This window comes from Oncorhynchus masou, chromosome 1 (assembly GCF_036934945.1).
Source record: "Oncorhynchus masou masou isolate Uvic2021 chromosome 1, UVic_Omas_1.1, whole genome shotgun sequence".
Lineage (NCBI taxonomy): Eukaryota > Metazoa > Chordata > Actinopteri > Salmoniformes > Salmonidae > Oncorhynchus > Oncorhynchus masou.
In genome coordinates this window covers 18,547,339-18,564,907 of record NC_088212.1, presented here as the reverse complement: position 1 = coordinate 18,564,907, position 17,569 = coordinate 18,547,339, and the positions used below count along the sequence as shown (strand labels likewise).

General features: G+C 43.6%; 1 protein-coding gene across 2 annotated transcripts in view; it reads right to left on the bottom strand.

The window, feature by feature from the left end:
- Nucleotides 1-17,569, bottom strand: part of LOC135523785 (rap guanine nucleotide exchange factor 1-like) — a 55,447-nt gene that overhangs the window by 21,037 nt on the left and 16,841 nt on the right. For both annotated transcript variants that reach the window (XM_064950731.1, XM_064950814.1), the window contains exons 3-9: nt 16,537-16,715; nt 15,927-16,083; nt 15,583-15,671; nt 12,162-12,320; nt 10,306-10,432; nt 8,634-8,811; nt 2,056-2,547 (exon numbers count right to left, since the gene is read on the bottom strand). In XM_064950731.1, coding sequence (XP_064806803.1) covers nt 2,056-2,547; nt 8,634-8,811; nt 10,306-10,432; nt 12,162-12,320; nt 15,583-15,671; nt 15,927-16,083; nt 16,537-16,715 — 1,381 coding nt within the window. The remainder of the gene's footprint in view (nt 1-2,055; nt 2,548-8,633; nt 8,812-10,305; nt 10,433-12,161; nt 12,321-15,582; nt 15,672-15,926; nt 16,084-16,536; nt 16,716-17,569) is intronic.

Genomic DNA, 17,569 nt, shown 5'->3' with positions numbered 1-17,569 from the left:
CTACGGGGTCAATTTCACGCCATATGTATTGATAAAAAAAATAAAAAATCGTGAACATGGAAAAATAAAGTTGAGAATTGTAAACATTATATTTTCGAGGATGAGTGAAATTAATAATGGATGTTGAAATCAAAAACCCAACAATTGAAAGCAAAATGTATAGAATTGTAAACAAAAATAAGACATCAAAACCAAACCCAAGAATTTTGAAAACAAATGCAAAAATCGTTTTCGGTTAAACTTTCCCAGCAACCAATCATACTGAATATATTTTGCCTAAACTCTTGCCTGCATGTACTACCATTTGGTTACGCTACTCGTATCTTTGCTTCGATGTCAGTTTCTTTGCCAGTCTTTTTTCGATTGCGAGTTTTTGCATAATTTTTCCCTGAAGGGTGGGGTTTAGAGGGAGGTCTAGACAATGAGTCTCCATTGGTCCACTAGTTTTGGAGTGATGGTTCGTCTTAACCCAATCAATGAACAAAAATATGTCAGTCACGGATCAACAATGTACAGATATTAGAAGCATGTCTATCTAATACATTTAATAACAAACCATCTAACAACTTAGTAAACATATGAATTACCTGTTGCACAAAGTTTAGCGCAGATGTATGGCGAACCATTTACCAACACCTGCGCTGAACGTTGTGCGACAGGTAATTCATGTTCATTGATTGGGTTAAGACGAACCGTTACTCCAAAACTAGCGGACCAATGGAGACTCATTGTCTACGCCTCCCTCTAAACCTCGCCTTTCACGTGAAAATGATGCCCAAACTTGCAATCGAAAAGACTGGCAGTGAAAGAAAAGATACGAGATGCGTAACCGAAAGGTAGTACATTCAGGCAAGAGCGGAGGCAAAATCTATTCAATAGGATTGGTTACTGGGAAAGTTTAACCGAAAACGATATTTGCATTAGTTTTCAAAAAAAAAATGGAATCATTTGTCAGAGTTTTTCTCTCTTTTTCTCTCGCTTTAAAATTATTTGCTTACAAGTTTTTGGGGTTTGATGTCTTATTTTTGTTTACAATTCTATTCATTTTGCTTTTAATTGTTGGGTTTTTGATTTCAACATCCATTATTTCACCCGTCCTGAAAATATAATGTTAATATTCTCAACTTTATTTTTCATGTTCACGATTTATTTTATCTTGAATTCAATACATATGGCGTGAAATTGACCCCATAGAAGTCTACGCCCCTTCATCGGTGATTGGTCAACAGTTTGGATTCTTCAATAATGTCTTTGCTGTCATTCAACAAGAGATTACTCTTTTTCTTGCACACTTTTTCATTCACAAAATACTGCACCAAACATCTTAGATGTATAATCGAAGATATCCTCGGCAAAAACATCAAGAAATAAATGACAGATTTTTGGCAGGGTAACCTAGTGGTTAGAGCATTGGACTAGTAACCAAAAGGTTGCAAGTTCAAATCCCCGAGCTGATAGGGTACAAATCTGTCGTTCTGCCCCTGAACAGGCAGTTAACCCGCTGTTCCTAGGCCATCATTGAAAATAACAATTTGTTCTTAACTGACTTGCTTAGTTAAATAAAGGAAAAATAAAAAATAAAATAAAAATTAATTCTAACTATTTTGAGGAAGTGTATACTTGCTAAGGCATCTCAAAAAAAGGACAAACAGTACTATTGGTGCTTTTTTTCTTGTTTTTCAAGTGAAGGTCTTTTAAGGAAGTATAAGAGCACAATCGTTCGGTTCACCTAACCGAGTTTGGCTAGGTGCCAGCCGAACTGGAGCTTGCTGACGCCTTAAGGGTGCCAGGTTTTGTATGAACCCAGCCACAACCCCTACTGGAAAAAAAACATGGGACCCCAACATTACACTGAGATAAAATATAATGTGTTCCATTTAATTCTGTGGTTTTATCATTATAGCACAGCAGTAGGCCTCCATGTGCATTACCGACATACCTAAGGGGCCTAATCTGCTGTATTTGGAGCTTAAATGTCAAAATTCTGGTAACAGTAGAGATTGTATAAGGCTTTTTATGAATTATTTCTGCCTCCCCCTGACATCAGATACTTACTGTGACGGCTCTTCTTCTCAGGGAGTGGCGGTGGACTCTGAGGTACGTCTGTCGTCTCGCTGCCGCTGAACTCAGACACAAACCCCCCGGCGGTGTGGCACAGGGGCAAGATGTCGGGCGTGAACAGGGGAAAGGGGGGCACAGGCGGTAGGTCCTCCTCCATGAGGTTGTCGTACTGGGATGGGTGGCGCTCAAAGGAAACGCACCAGGATGAGCCCGAGTAGGAGCCATCGGAAAAACCTGAGCAGGCGCCACCTCTGCGCTTCTTTTCCGGCAGGGCAGGGGGCGGCAGGGCGGAGGTCACGGCGCAGCCCTGGAGGGAGCTGAAGTGGAGTTGTGCCAGCGGCGGACCGGGGCCAGGGCAGGAAGACTCGCTGTGGGACTCAGGCAGGGGGCTGAGGCACGCTCCCACTGGCACAGGAGTCATCTGCTCCAAGCTGGACAGGTCCTGGTGCAAGAAGTCGTAGTCCGGGTCGTAGTGGTCTGTGGTGTCTGTGGAGGGGAGGAGGGAGAGAGGGAGAGAGATGGGGGACAGGTGAGTCACCCCCAGAGCACTGAAAACAATGCCACACTGTCACTTTGGCATAAAAGGTACTTTTCTCTAAAAAACCCACTCAGGAGCACAACAAACACATTGGCAGAATCTATTTTCATTAGGGGGTGAGGTGGGATATTGGGATTTCAAAGGGTTGGTTTTGAAACTGATCCATGACACGTCCGTTGATGACAATGGAAAAGGCACAAAACGGCTCGCTTCTCTTTCCACTGAGAAAAGGGCCACCTGATGCAATGTTCTTATCACCTTGACAACCGTCACTTTCTTGTCTTCGGTCCCAAAAGGTTTCAGCTGTGGTATTACAGCTTAGACTTTTTGAGGCTGCATCTCAATAGCATCGCATGGCTTCCTCTCCTCAACAAATTCCCAGTAAGCATCCACCATATTGCCCTCCTCCCTGCTATCCTGTTTCCAGACCGATGCAGATGAAGGAGAGGAGACTGCTTAAAGACTATTGAGATGCAGCCTCGGTGAAGTCTTGTCTCACAAGATGGTGGTCACAGCTCGTAAACAATGCTCTGTGCTGTTGGAGGTGGCAGGAACAGGAAGCTCCTGCCTGCGTGTGTTGACTCATTATACGCATCAGCAGCAGGCTTGTTTCCGCACACTGTGGCTGCCACATCAAGACAAACTATGGTGATCCCGTGGTGACCACGGTGCTCCTAATCAAAGAGACAGGCCTCTCTTGCTGGAATCATCGCGGCTCCTCTCTATCTAATGGGCTCATATTGGCTCCTCTAACCTAATGGGCTCATAGTGGCTCCTCTCTACCCAATGGGCTCATAGTGTCTCCTCTCTAACCTAATGGGCTCATAATGGTTCCTCTCTACCTAATGAGCTCATAGTGGCTCCTCTCTAACTAATGGGCTCATAGTGGCTCCTCTCTACCTAATGGGCTCATAGTGACTTCCTCTCTAACCTAATGGGCCCATAGTGGCTCCTCTCTAACCTAATGGGCCCATAGTGGCTCCTCTCTAACCTAATGGGCTCATAGTGGCTCCTCTCTAACCTAATGGGCTCATAGTGTCTCCTCTCTAGCCTAATGGGCTCATAGTGACTTCCTCTCTAACCTAATGGGCTCATAGTGACTTCCTCTCTAACCTAATGGGCTCATAGTGACTTACTCTCTAACCCAATGGGCTCATAGTGGCTCCTCTCTACCTAATGGGCTCATAGTGGCTCCTCTCTACCTAATGGGCTCATAGTGGCTCCTCTCTACCTAATGGGCTCATAGTGGCTCCTCTCTAACCTAATGGGTTCATAGTGTCTCCTCTCTAACCTAATGGGCTCATAGTGTCTCCTCTCTAACCTAATGGGCTCATAGTGGCTCCTCTCTAACCTAATGGGCTCATAGTGGCTCTTCTCAAACCTAATGGGCTCATAGTGGCTCTTCTCAAACCTAATGGGCTCATAGTGGCTCTTCTCAAACCTAATGGGCTCATAGTGGCTCTTCTCAAACCTAATGGGCTCATAGTGGCTCCTCTCTAACCTAATGGGCTCATAGTGGCTCCTCTCTAACCTAATGGGCTCATAGTGGCTCCTCTCTAACCTAATGGGCTCATAGTGGCTCCTCTCTAACCTAATGGGCTCATAGTGGCTCCTCTCGAAAACCAATGGGATCCTCTCTACCCAATGGGCTCCTCTCCAATCAGGCCTCTGTGAAGCCAGTGCAGGAACATGTAACTCATATGTGTTTGTTATGTGTGTGAGTTTCATGTGTGTGTGTTAGGGATGAGCATTTGAAATCTTTTGACTGTTCGAGTACTCACATGAAAAAAAAAACATTTTTTTAGAACACAAGGCCCGCACTGGATTTTGCTAGATGCATTTTTCTAGATGTCATAAGATTGCAACGGCGCGTAATTTATCATAACCATTACAAACAAATCCTAATAGCTAAATTGCCTCAATAAAAAAGCAAGTGCCATGTAAGATGAATTTATTGAAACCAAAATATCAACTGGTTATTATATTATATCTTGAAACACAATCTTCATAAAGGCAGTAACCTGCTTGTAGAACTCTATGGCTGTATAAAGGCATAGCCTTGTTTTGTTCATTTAGTAGACAGATGCTCTTAATTCCTGAGCCTTTATCACAGTCAAGACACCTATTTTATAGTAAAAAAAACATGATGTAATATAAGAATAAAATATAACAGAATATTTATCCAAATGAATAAAGTTGCCAGTGTGAAGTGATGCACATCTCATGCCTGGAGCAGATATTCTCAGAGAGGGATCATTTGAAACGGGGCTCAATTTGTTTGAGATGAAAGAAAAAATTCAGGGTTACAAACCAACATTTGTCATCTTTTCGATATACAGACGTTCGAATTAATCTTCGGAATTTTCAAAATGGATGAACAATTCCACATTGAACACTGCATAGTGATGAATTATGGCCATGACATCTGTTTGGTGAGTAGGCATACAGTGGGAAGAAAAAGTATGTGAACCCTTTAGAATTATCTGGATTTCTGCATGAATTGGTCATCAAATGTTATCTGATTGTTTTTGTATTGTTTTTTATTTCACAACTATAGACAAACACAGTCTGCTTAAACTAATAACAAACAATTATACATGTTCATGTCTTTATTGAACACACTGTGTAAACATTCACAGTGCAGGTTGGAAAAAGTATGTGAACCCTTGAATTTAAGGATCCCTTAAGGATCCACCTCCTTTCCCCAATTTTCACCTAAAATGACATACCCAAATCTAACTGCCTGTAACTCAGGCCCCGAAGCAAGGACATGCTTATTCTTGGTACCATTTGAAAGGAAACACTTTGAAGTTTGGGGAAATGTGAAAGGAATGTAGAAGAATATAACACACTAGATCTGGTAAAAGATAATACAAAGATAAAACCAACCAGTCTTGTGTATTTTTTGTTGTTGTACTATCATCCTTGAAATGCAAGAGAAAAACCATAATGTATTATTCCAGCCCAGCTGCAATTTAGATTTTGGCCACTAGATGGCAGCAGTGTATGTGCAAAGTTTGACTGATCCAATGAACCATTGCATTTCTGTTCAAAATGTTGTATCGAGACTGCCAAAATGTGCCTAATTTGTTTATTAATAACTTTTCATGTTCAAAACTGTGCACTCTCCTCAAACAATAGAATGGAATTATTTCACTGTAATAGCTACTGTAAATTGGACAGTGCAGTTAGATTAACAAGAATTAAAGCTTTCTGACAATATCAGATATGTCTATGTCCTGGGAAATTTTCTTGCTACTTACAACCTCATGCTAATCGCATTAGCCTACGTTAGCTCAACCGTCCCGTGGAAGGGACACCGATCCCGAAGAAGTTTAACCTCTGAACTCTAGGGGCAGTATTTCATTTTTGGATAAAAAAAACGTTCCCGTTTTAAACAAGATATTTTGTCACGAAAAGATGCTCGACTATGCATACAATTGACAGCTTTGGAAAGAAAACACTCTGACGTTTCCAAAACTGCAAAGATATTATCTGTGAGTGCCACAGAACTGATGCTACAGGCGAAACCAAGATGAAACTTCAAACAGGAAATGAGCAAAATTTTTGAAGCGCTGTTTTCCAATGTCTCCTTATATGGCTGTGAATGTGCAAGCAGAGAGCCCACAATTTCTGCCGTTTCCCCAAGGTGTCTGCAGCATTGTGACGTATTTGTAGGAATATCATTGGAAGATTGACCATAAGAGACCACATTTACCAGGTGTCCGCCCGGTGTCCTGCGTCGAAATTGGTGCGTGAACCTCAGCTGCAAGTATTTTTCCATTTAATTCAGAGAAGAAAGCAGACTTCCACGAACGATATATCAATGAAGAGATATGTGAAAAACACCTTGAGGATTGATTCTAAACAACGTTTGCCATGTTTCAGTCGATATTATGGAGTTAATTTGGAAAAAAGTTTGGCGTTTTGGTGACTGAATTTTCTGGGTTTTTTTGGTAGCCAAGTGATGTACAAAACGGAGCGATTTCTCCTACACAAAGAATCTTTCAGGAAAAACTGAACATTTGCTATCTAACTGAGAGTCTCCTCATTGAAAACATCCGAAGTTCTTCAAAGGTAAATGATTTTATTTGAATGCTTTTCTGGTTTTTGTGAAAACGTTGCCCGCTAAATGCTATGCTAAATGCTACGCTAGCTATCAATACTCTTACACAAATGCTTGTTTTGCTATGGTTGAAAAGCATATTTTGAAAATCTGAGATGACCGTGTTGTTAAGAAAAGGCTAAGCTTGAGAGCTAGCATATTTATTTCATTTCATTTGCGATTTTCATAAATAGTTAACGTTACGTTACGCTAATGAGCTTGAGGCTATAACTGGATACAGGTTTTTTTCGTAGCCAAACGTGAACAAAACGGAGAGATTTGTCCTACACAAAGAATCTTTCAGGAAAAACTGAACATTTGCTATCTAACTGAGAGTCTCCTCATTGAAAACATCCGAAGTTCTTCAAAGGTAAATGATTTTATTTGAATGCTTTTCTTGTTTTTGTGAAAATGTTGCTGGCTGAATTCTATGCTTATAGCTATGCTAGCTATCAATACTCTTACACAAATGCTTGTATAGCTATGGTTGAAAAGCATATTTTGAAAATCTGAGATGACAGTGTTGTTAACAAAAGTCTAAGCTTGAGAGCAAATATATTTATTTCATTTCATTTGCGATTTTCATGAATAGTTAACGTTGCGTTATGCTAATGAGCTTGAGGCTATAAATAGGATCCCGGATCCGGGATTGCTCGTCGCATTAAGTTAATTAAGCTGCCAGTTGAGGACTTGTGAGGCATCTGTTTCTCAAACGAGACACTCTAATGTAGTTGTCCTCTTGCTCAGTTGTGCATCGGGGCCTCCCACTCCTCTTTCTATTCTGGTTAGAGACAGTTTGCGCTGTTGTGTTATGGGAGTAGTACACAGCGTTGTGTGAGATCTTTCGTTTCTTGGCAATTTCTTAGATGGAATAGCCTTCATTTCTCAGAACAAGAATAGACTGACGAGTTTTAGAAGAAATTCTTGTTTCTGGACATTTTGAACCTGTAATCAAACCCACAAATGCTGATGCTCCAGATACTCAATTAATCTAAAGAAGGACAGTTTTATTGATTCTTTAAATCAGCAAAACAGTTTTCAGCTGTGCTAACATAATTGCAAAATGGTTTTCTAATGATCAATTAGCCTTTTAAAATTATAAACTTGGAATAGCTAACACAACGTGCCATTGGAACACAGGAGTGATGGTTGCTGATAATGGCCTCTACGCCTATGTAGATGTTCCATTAAAACAATCAGCCATTTCCAGCTGTATTTCTGATCAATTTGATGGTATTTTAATCGACAAAAAATTTGCTTTATTTCAAAAAGAAGGACATTTCTAAGTGACCCCAAACATTTGAACGTTAATGTACGTTTTCTTGCCACTGCGTGCTTGATGTTTCTGATGAAAATACGCTCTTTGTCAAACTAATGTTTTTGCATATTGTCAGTGTGGAACCTGTCTATGTTTTGGGGGGTTATAGCCTAGGCTAACTAATTCTAAATGGCACTAGCCGTTTGCAAAGTAGCTTAAGCGGAAAATAGACAGGACGCAATTATTCAAAAACTGCAGCCTGTTGTTGGAACACATTTTTCTACTTCAATCAACCTGTCCATTTTGAATTTGTGATAAAACTGTCATAATTTGTAAGGAATGTAGCTTGTGTATTCCATCAGTTACATATATTTTTATAGACAATTATTTCTGTAAACCTAACAGGAGCTTGTGTGTGCACTGAGCACGTGCGGAGGGAGAGGTTGGAATGGAATTGAGTGAATATTACACGAAATACTGCCCAAACGGGCAAGTAAAATTTACAAATGGAACACTAGAGTCAAAGCAAATTAACGTTGTCTTAAAGACAACATTTGACTTGCCCATTCGGGTAGCCACAAAGCACATTCCACCAAATAGTTTACATTATTTGAAAAATAAAATGGATCTCTGGTTAAAGATCGAGCTTTGACGCCTGTTTGAGTACTCACCCAGAGCCTCACTGCTGGTGTTGCATGAGCACTGCCCACTGTCCATTGTCCAGGACAGCTGCCCGTCTGACTTGCTCAGCTTGCCCATGCTATTGCAGGGGGATATGCGCGGCGACTCCCCTCCGTAGTAATGGCTGCCCCCAGAGAAGCGCCGCTGCAGGGCATCCACCTCGTACTCCTGCCAACCAGAGTGGTGACAAGACCCGTTTTAGTGGAAAAATACATAATAGCCGGCAAAAAAGAAACAGTGCAAGAAATGGCTTATATATGTCACACCCTGGTGTAAAACATAGCAAAATCCAAAATGGCAACTTATTCCCTATGGGGCCTGGCCAGAAGTAGTACACTATACTGAATATGGTGCCATTTCAGACACAGGCCCAGTGTGTGTAGCTGCTCCTTCCACTGTACCCGTTTGTTGAGGCCGATGCCCATGAAAGACTGGAGTCACTGTACCTGTTTGTGGAGGCTGATGCCCATGAAAGCCCGGAGTCACTGTACCTGTTTGTGGAGGCCGATGCCCATGAAAGACTGGAGCCACTGTACCTGTTTGTGGAGGCCGATGCCCATGAGAAGACTGGAGTCACTGTACCTGTTTGTGGAGGCCGATGCCCATGAAAGACCGGAGTCACTGTACCGGTTTGTGGAGGCCGATGCCCATGAAAGACCGGAGTCACTGTACCGGTTTGTGGAGGCTGATGCCCATGAAAGACCGAAGTCACTGTACCTGTTTGTGGAGGCCGATGCCCATGAAAGACCGGAGTCACTGTACCGGTTTGTGGAGGCTGATGCCCATGAAAGACCGAAGTCACTGTACCTGTTTGTGGAGGCCGATGCCCATGAAAGACCGAAGTCACTGTACCTGTTTGTGGAGGCCGATGCCCATGAAAGACCGAAGTCACTGTACCTGTTTGTGGAGGCCGATCACCGGAGCCACTGTACCTGTTTGTGGAGGCCGATGCCCATGAAAGACTGGAGCCACTGTACCTGTTTGTGGAGGCCGATGCCCATGAGAAGACTGGAGTCACTGTACCTGTTTGTGGAGGCTGATGCCCATGGGAAGACTGGAGTCACTGTACCTGTTTGTGGAGGCTGATGCCCATGAAAGACCGGAGTCACTGTACCTGTTTGTGGAGGCCGATGCCCATGAAAGACTGGAGCCACTGTACCTGTTTGTGGAGGCCGATGCCCATGAGAAGACTGGAGTCACTGTACCTGTTTGTGGAGGCCGATGCCCATGAAAGACCGGAGTCACTGTACCGGTTTGTGGAGGCTGATGCCCATGAAAGACCAAAGTCACTGTACCTGTTTGTGGAGGCCGATGCCCATGAAAGACCGGAGCCACTGTACCTGTTTGTGGAGGCCGATGCCCATGAGAAGGCTGGAGTCACTGTACCTGTTTGTGGAGGCTGATGCCCATGGGAAGACTGGAGTCACTGTACCTGTTTGTGGAGGCCGATGCCCATGAGAAGGCTGGAGTCACTGTACCTGTTTGTGGAGGCCGATGCCCATGGGAAGACTGGAGTCACTATACCTGTTTGTGGAGGCTGATGCCCATGGGAAGACTGGAGTCACTGTACCTGTTTGTGGAGGCTGATGCCCATGGGAAGACTGGAGTCACTGTACCTGTTTGTGGAGGCTGATGCCCATGGGAAGACTGGAGTCACTGTACCTGTTTGTGGAGGCCGATGCCCATGGGAAGACTGGAGCCACTGGTGGCGCGGCTCATGGGGGCCACTACTGCCACCCGGGTGGGTGAGGGGGCAGACTGGCGCTTCTTTGGAGGCAGAGCAGGAGGACTGGAGGGGGAGAAGAAGGTGACATTTAAATATGAAGCAGCGTGCAATGTCCATCAATGCAAAGTATTCCAAAAGCCACGCATGCAGCCCTAGCCACAGTACACTGACTGATTCACTTCTTCTGTGTGTACTGTGTAGTATGTATTATGTAGTATGTATGGTGGAGGGAGGATAGGAAAAGACAGCACTGACACTGGCCTGGGTGGGTTGAGAGTTAATATACAATATCTGACATTTTCCGAGAGCCTTCTGTAGTAGCAGAACAATGGGAAAAATGTGCAGTGCACGGGTCACTGCCTGGCTGCTTTTTCCCGCTCCACAAACAGATAGAGATGGAGAGAGCAGCAGCTACTGAATTGTTTCCACACAGCAGTGCACACAGATGGCCCAATGACAAGATGCAGGGCAGGCAGGTAGCTGTGGCGATGAAGAAGTGGAGGATATACTCTATGCCAGTTAGGGAGTGGGGTGAGGGTGACAAGGCAAGTCCCCAGGGAGGATAAAAATGAAAATGAATTACCACAAAAAAGAAGGACAAAATCTGCAGTGTGCCCCTGCGTAAGACACACAGACCGCTGTCGAGGGCTACCCTGCTGTGGGCAAGGTGACTTTCAGAGAGCTACACGCACCTGCTGTGGGCAAGGTGAAATTTAGAGAGCTACCCGCACCTGCTGTGTGCAAGGTGACATTCAAAGAGCTACTCGCACCAGTTGCGGGATAAGTGAAATTCAGAGAGAAGGAAAGACAAAGAGCCTTTAAGGATTTATAAGTGTCTGGATATGCTGCTGTCCAGTGTGTTTGTGGTGGGCTCTGGAATCTGGTCCATTTCCATTCCTTGTCGTCACTCTCTGGCCGTAAACTCACCAGCCTCTGCCGAGAGCACAGTTTCTCCCAAAAGAAAAGAGCGTCAGAGATGGTGCCGTGACAGTTACCTCTCCAGAGGAAGTCTAATTTCTGACACTTCCCTTTTTTACCCCCTTCAAAGTCTATAAAGCTTTCTAAAGAATCAAGACTACTTATAACACACAGTTTCCCAGCTATTGTACCTCTCTTGTCTTCTTGTAAAGAGACGAGCGGCAATCACATTGGCCTGTAATCCAAGGACATTCAATGTGATGAGTGGTATACATTGAATGTTTTTCAGTTGATAAATTGGTGTTGGCTTCAAGAGAGCTGTGTGCTGCGTTATCGGCAGGCCTAACAAGTATACAGAGTTGGGGACTTGAGTCTTGGCTTAACAGTGATTTGTGACTTGGCTACTGCATTTACTTCAGTGCAGACTTGACCCTGCATTGTGCTGTGACTGAGAGCAGTCAATTAAATTATCTTATGAGGGGTTAAACTTTTCCCATTCCGAAGCAGTTTATTAAGTCTGAATGCAATGGTATCCTGCAGAATGGAATGGTATCCTGCAGAATGGAATGGTATCCTGCCGAATGGAATGGTATCCTGCAGAATGGAATGGTATCCTGCAGAATGGAATGGTATCCTGCAGAATGGAATGGTATCCTGCAGAATGGAATGGTATCCTGCAGAATGGAATGGTATCCTGCAGAATGGTTGATATGCAGCTCTGTGCCATTTGAAGAAAGAGAGGTGAGATACTGGAGACTTGACTTGGACTTGCCTGAAGCGACATGTCTGGGCCAGTGATAGGGTGGCTCCATTGATGAACTACTGTATATTGAAGCTATGAAACAGACACTATCTCCATGAAATGAGCTCTTACTTGTGTTCAGCCATCTTGAGGCCAGGGAGAGGGGGTTTTGGTGGGGCCACCACCTCCTCCTCCTCCTCTCCAGTGGGTTCAGTCAGGGCTTCCATAGATTGGGACGTGGCTGAGCTCTTGTCCAGACTCTCCTTCTCATTGGCAGGCGGCTCAGCAGCACTGTGGGTATGCAAGTTGTTTACTAATGTTGTTTTACATCTTGTACAATTACCATCAAGTCTGATATATACAGTGGGGCAAAAAAGTATTTAGTCAGCCACCAAGTGTGCAAGTTCTCCCACTTAAAAAGATGAGAGATGCCTGTAATTTTCATCATACAGTGCCTTGCGAAAGTATTCGGCCCCCTTGAACTTTGCCACCTTTTGTCACATTTCAGGCTTCAAACATAAAGATATAAAACTGTATTTTTTTGTGAAGAATCAACAACAAGTGGGACACAATCATGAAGTGGAACGACATTTATTGGATATTTCAAACTTTTTTAACAAATCAAAAACTGAACAATTGGGCGTGCAAAATTATTCAGCCCCTTTACTTTCAGTGCAGCAAACTCTCTCCAGAAGTTCAGTGAGGATCTCTGAATGATCCAATGTTGACCTAAATGACTAATGATGATAAATACAATCCACCTGTGTGTAATCAAGTCTCCGTATAAATGCACCTGCACTGTGATAGTCTCAGAGGTCCGTTAAAAGCGCAGAGAGCATCATGAAGAACAAGGAACACACCAGGCAGGTCCGAGATACTGTTGTGAAGAAGTTTAAAGCCGGATTTGGATACAAAAAGATTTCCCAAGCTATAAACATCCCAAGGAGCACTGTGCAAGCGATAATATTGAAATGGAAGGAGTATCAGACCACTGCAAATCTACCAAGACCTGGCCGTCCCTCTAAACTTTCAGCTCATACAAGGAGAAGACTGATCAGAGATGCAGCCAAGAGGCCCATGATCACTCTGGATGAACTGCAGAGATCTACAGCTGAGGTGGGAGACTCTGTCTATAGGACAACAATCAGTCGTATGATGCACAAATCTGGCCTTTATGGAAGAGTGGCAAGAAGAAAGCCATTTCTTAAAGATATCCATAAAAAGTGTAATTTAAAGTTTGCCACAAGCCACCTGGGAGACACACCAAACATGTGGAAGAAGGTGCTCTGGTCAGATGAAACCAAAATTGAACTTTTTGGCAACAATGCAAAACGTTATGTTTGGCGTAAAAGCAACACAGCTCATCACCCTGAACACTATACCCACTGTCAAACATGGTGGTGGCAGCATCATGGTTTGGGCCTGCTTTTCTTCAGCAGGGACAGGGAAGATGGTTAACATTGATGGGAAGATGGATGGAGCCAAATACAGGACCATTCTGGAAGAAAACCTGATGGAGTCTGCAAAAGACCTAAGACTGGGACGGAGATTTGTCTTCCAACAAGACAATGATCCAAAACATAAAGCAAAATCTACAATGGAATGGTTCAAAAATAAACATATCCAGGTGTTAGAATGGACAAGTCAAAGTCCAGACCTGAATCCAATCGAGAATCTGTGGAAAGAAATGAAAACTGCTGTTCACAAATGCTCTCCATCCAACCTCACTGAGCTCGAGCTGTTTTGCAAGGAGGAATGGGAAAAAATTCAGTCTCTCGATGTGCAAAACTGATAGACATACCCCAAGCGACTTACAGCTGGTGGCACTACAAAGGTGGCACTACAAAGTATTAACTCAAGGGGGCTGAATAATTTTGCACGCCCAATTTTTCAGTTTTTGATTTGTTAAAAAAGTTTGAAATATCCAATAAATGTCGTTCCACTTCATGATTGTGTCCCACTTGTTGTTGATTCTTCACAAAAAATACAGTTTTATCTCTTTATGTTTGAAGCCTGAAATGTGGCAAAAGGTCGCAAAGTTCAAGGGGGCCGAATACATTCGCAAGGCACTGTAGGTACACTTCAACTATGACAGACAAAATTAGAAAATAAAATCCAGATTTTTAATGAATTTATTTGCAAATTATGGTGGAAAATAAGTATTTGGTCAATAACAAAAGTTTCTCAATACTTTGTTATATACCCTTTGTTGGCAATGACAGAGGTCAAACATTTTCTGTAAGTCTTCACAAGGTTTTCACACACTGTTGCTGGTATTTTGGCCCATTCCTCCATGCAGATCTCCTCTAGAGCAGTGATGTTTTGGGGCTGTTGCTGGGCAACACGGACTTTCAACTCCCTCCAAAGATTTTCTATGGGGTTGAGATCTGGACTGGCTAGGCCACTCCAGGACCTTGAAATGCTTCTTACAAAGCCACTCCTTCATGCCCGGGCGGTGTGTTTGGGATCATTGTCATGCTGAAAGACCCAGCCACGTTTAATCTTCAATGCCCTTGCTGATGGAAGGAGGTTTTCACTCAAAATCTCACGATACATGGCCCCATTCATTCTTTCCTTTACACGGATCAGTCGTCCTGGTCCCTTTGCAGAAAAACAGCCACAAAGCAGGATGTTTCCACCCCCATGCTTCACAGTAGGTATGGTGTTCTTGGCATGCAACTCAGCATTCTTTGTCCTCCAAACACGACGAGTTGAGTTTTTACCAAAAAGTTATATTTTGGTTTCATCTGACCATATGACATTCTCCTAATCTTCTTCTGGATCATCCAAATGCTCTCTAGCAAACTTCAGACGGGCTTGGACATGTACTGGGGGACACGTCTGGCACTGCAGGATTTGAGTCCCTGGCGGCGTAGTGTGTTACTGATGGTAGGCTTTATTACTTTGGTCCCAGCTCTCTGCAGGTCATTCACTAGGTCCCCCCGTGTGGTTCTGGGATTTTTGCTCACTGTTCTTGTGATCATTTTGACCCCACGGGGTGAGATCTTGCGTGGAGCCCCAGATCGAGGGAGATTATCAGTGGTCTTGTATGTCTTCCATTTCCTAATAATTGCTCCCACAGTTGATTTCTTCAAACCAAGCTGTTTACCTATTGCAGATTCAGTCTTCCCAGCCTGGTGCAGGTCTACAATTTTGTTTCTGGTGTCCTTTGACAGCTCTTTGGTCTTGGCCATAGTGGCGTTTGGAGTGTGACTGTTTGAGGTTGTGGACAGGTGTCTTTTACACTGATAACAAGTTCAAACAGGTGCCATTAATACAGGTAACGAGTGGAGGACAGAGGAGCCTCTTGAAGAAGTTACAGGTCTGTGAGAGCCAGAAATCTTGCTTGTTTGTAGGTGACCAAATACTTACTTTGTCTGTCATAGTTGAAGTGTACCTATGATGAAAATTACAGGCCTCTCATATTTTTAAGTGGGAGAACTTGCACAATTGGTGGCTGACTAAATACTTTTTTGCCCCACTGTATTTACTGAACATATGAGAAAATGAGGTTAGTGGAGGAGTGTATTGATGCCCTCCGTGGCTCACTCACCTCTCGGGTGGGGTGGCCACTGGCACTGGTTTGACAGGAGACGTGGGGGAAGGATGCTCCTGTTTCTCTATGGTTAGTTTCACTAGCTCCTGTGAACAATCACCGTGTGCAGTTAATAAATGCTAGACAACTTAATAGCCATTTTTACCATCTCTTACCGAGAGAGTACTAAGTACTCGGCTGGCTACCATTTCCCCAAAAACCATAATGTGCATTAAATGGTACACATAATCTGCGATTTATCATATTTCATGTTTACTTGTTTTCTGGAATGCTAACTTTTCCTTAGCACCGCCAAGCACTACCTTGATCACAGTGGTGACAGTCTGGTATGCTAACATTACCTTAACACCATCAAGCACTGCCTTGATCACAGTGGTGACGGTAACGATGGTTTCTTTATCTTCCAGGTTGACCCCCTCCAGCATGACTTGGTCAGACCAACGGATGAGATTGCCCAGACTCTGGTACACACGGTTCAGACAGGAGGACACCCCCGAGCTGTGAACACCCCAGAGGAAAGATTGGGCTAACAGACTGACAAAAACACTCCATGGTTGGTTGGCAATTCTGTATCAGTCTTTGAAAGTTCCTCATGATTTCAACCTTAAAACTAATATAATCAGCAACCTTAAAATGACATTTGGCTGGATCTCATCTCGTGACGGTTGAAGCGTTGTCTAAAAATCCTCAATGGGCCAACAAGCTCCAGATACAGTGCATTCAGAAAGTATTCAGACCCCTTCCCCTTTTCCACATTTTGTTATATTAAAAAGCCTTATTCTAAAATTGATTCAATATTTTTCCCCCCTCAATCGACACACAATAGCTCATAACGACAAAGGAAAAACAGTTTTTTGCAAAATACATTATAGAAAAATGTTTTGCTTTGTCATTATGGGGTATTGTGTGTAGATTGATGAGGAAAGTGTATCTCCCCTGGGCCAGACTCACCTGTGCTGGATCCTTGCATCCACTTGGACTAAAGGCAGGATGGCCTCCAGGACCTTACTGGCAGAGCCTGGTAACATCTCCAGCACCTTCTTGTCCACCGCCATCTTGTCAATGATGGTCTTGAAGTAACGCAAGGCACTGACCACGTCTTTCTCTTGCTCCTCTAACCGACTCAGACTCTGTAATAGTAAGACAACGTGAGAACAATCGTGAACTTGGTGGCGTGGCATTACTTTTATTAATGGCATCTTGGTTGTGTGATTATTGCATAACATGAAGCTTTGTCACTCTGCCTTCAGTCTCACTCTGTTTTCTTGTAGGATATAAATCAACAACTAATTGCAATTTTTGAGATGGGCACAGCAAAAGCTTGAGGTCTATGTAGAGGGAGAGATATATACACTGCTCAAAAAATAAAGGGAACACTAAAATAACACATCCTAGATCTGAATGAATTAAATATTATTATTAAATACTTTTTTCTTTACACAGCTGAATGTGCTGACAACAAAATCAAATTTATCAACCCATGGAGGTCTGGATTTGGAGTCACACTCGAAATTAAAGTGGAAAACACTCTACAGGCTGATCCAACTTTGAGGTAATGTCCTTAAAACAAGTCAAAATGAGGCTCAGTAGTGTGTGTGGCCTCCACGTGCCTGTATGACCTCCCTACAACACCTGGGCATGCTCCTGATGAGGTGGCGGATGGTCTCCTGAGGGATCTCCTCCCAGACTAAAGCATCCGCCAACTCCTGGACAGTCTGTGGTGCAACGTGGCGGCGTTGGTGGGTGGAGCGAGACATGATGTCCCAGATGTGCTCAATTGGATTCAGGTCTGGGGAACGGGCGGGCCAGTCCATAGCATCAATACCTTCCTCTTGCAGGAACTGCTGACACACTCCAGCCACATGAGGTCTAGCATTGTCTTGCATTAGGAGGAACCCAGGGCCAACCGCACCCACATATGGTCTCACAAGGGGTCTGAGGATCTCATCTCGGTACCTAATGGCAGTCAGGCTACCTTTGGCGA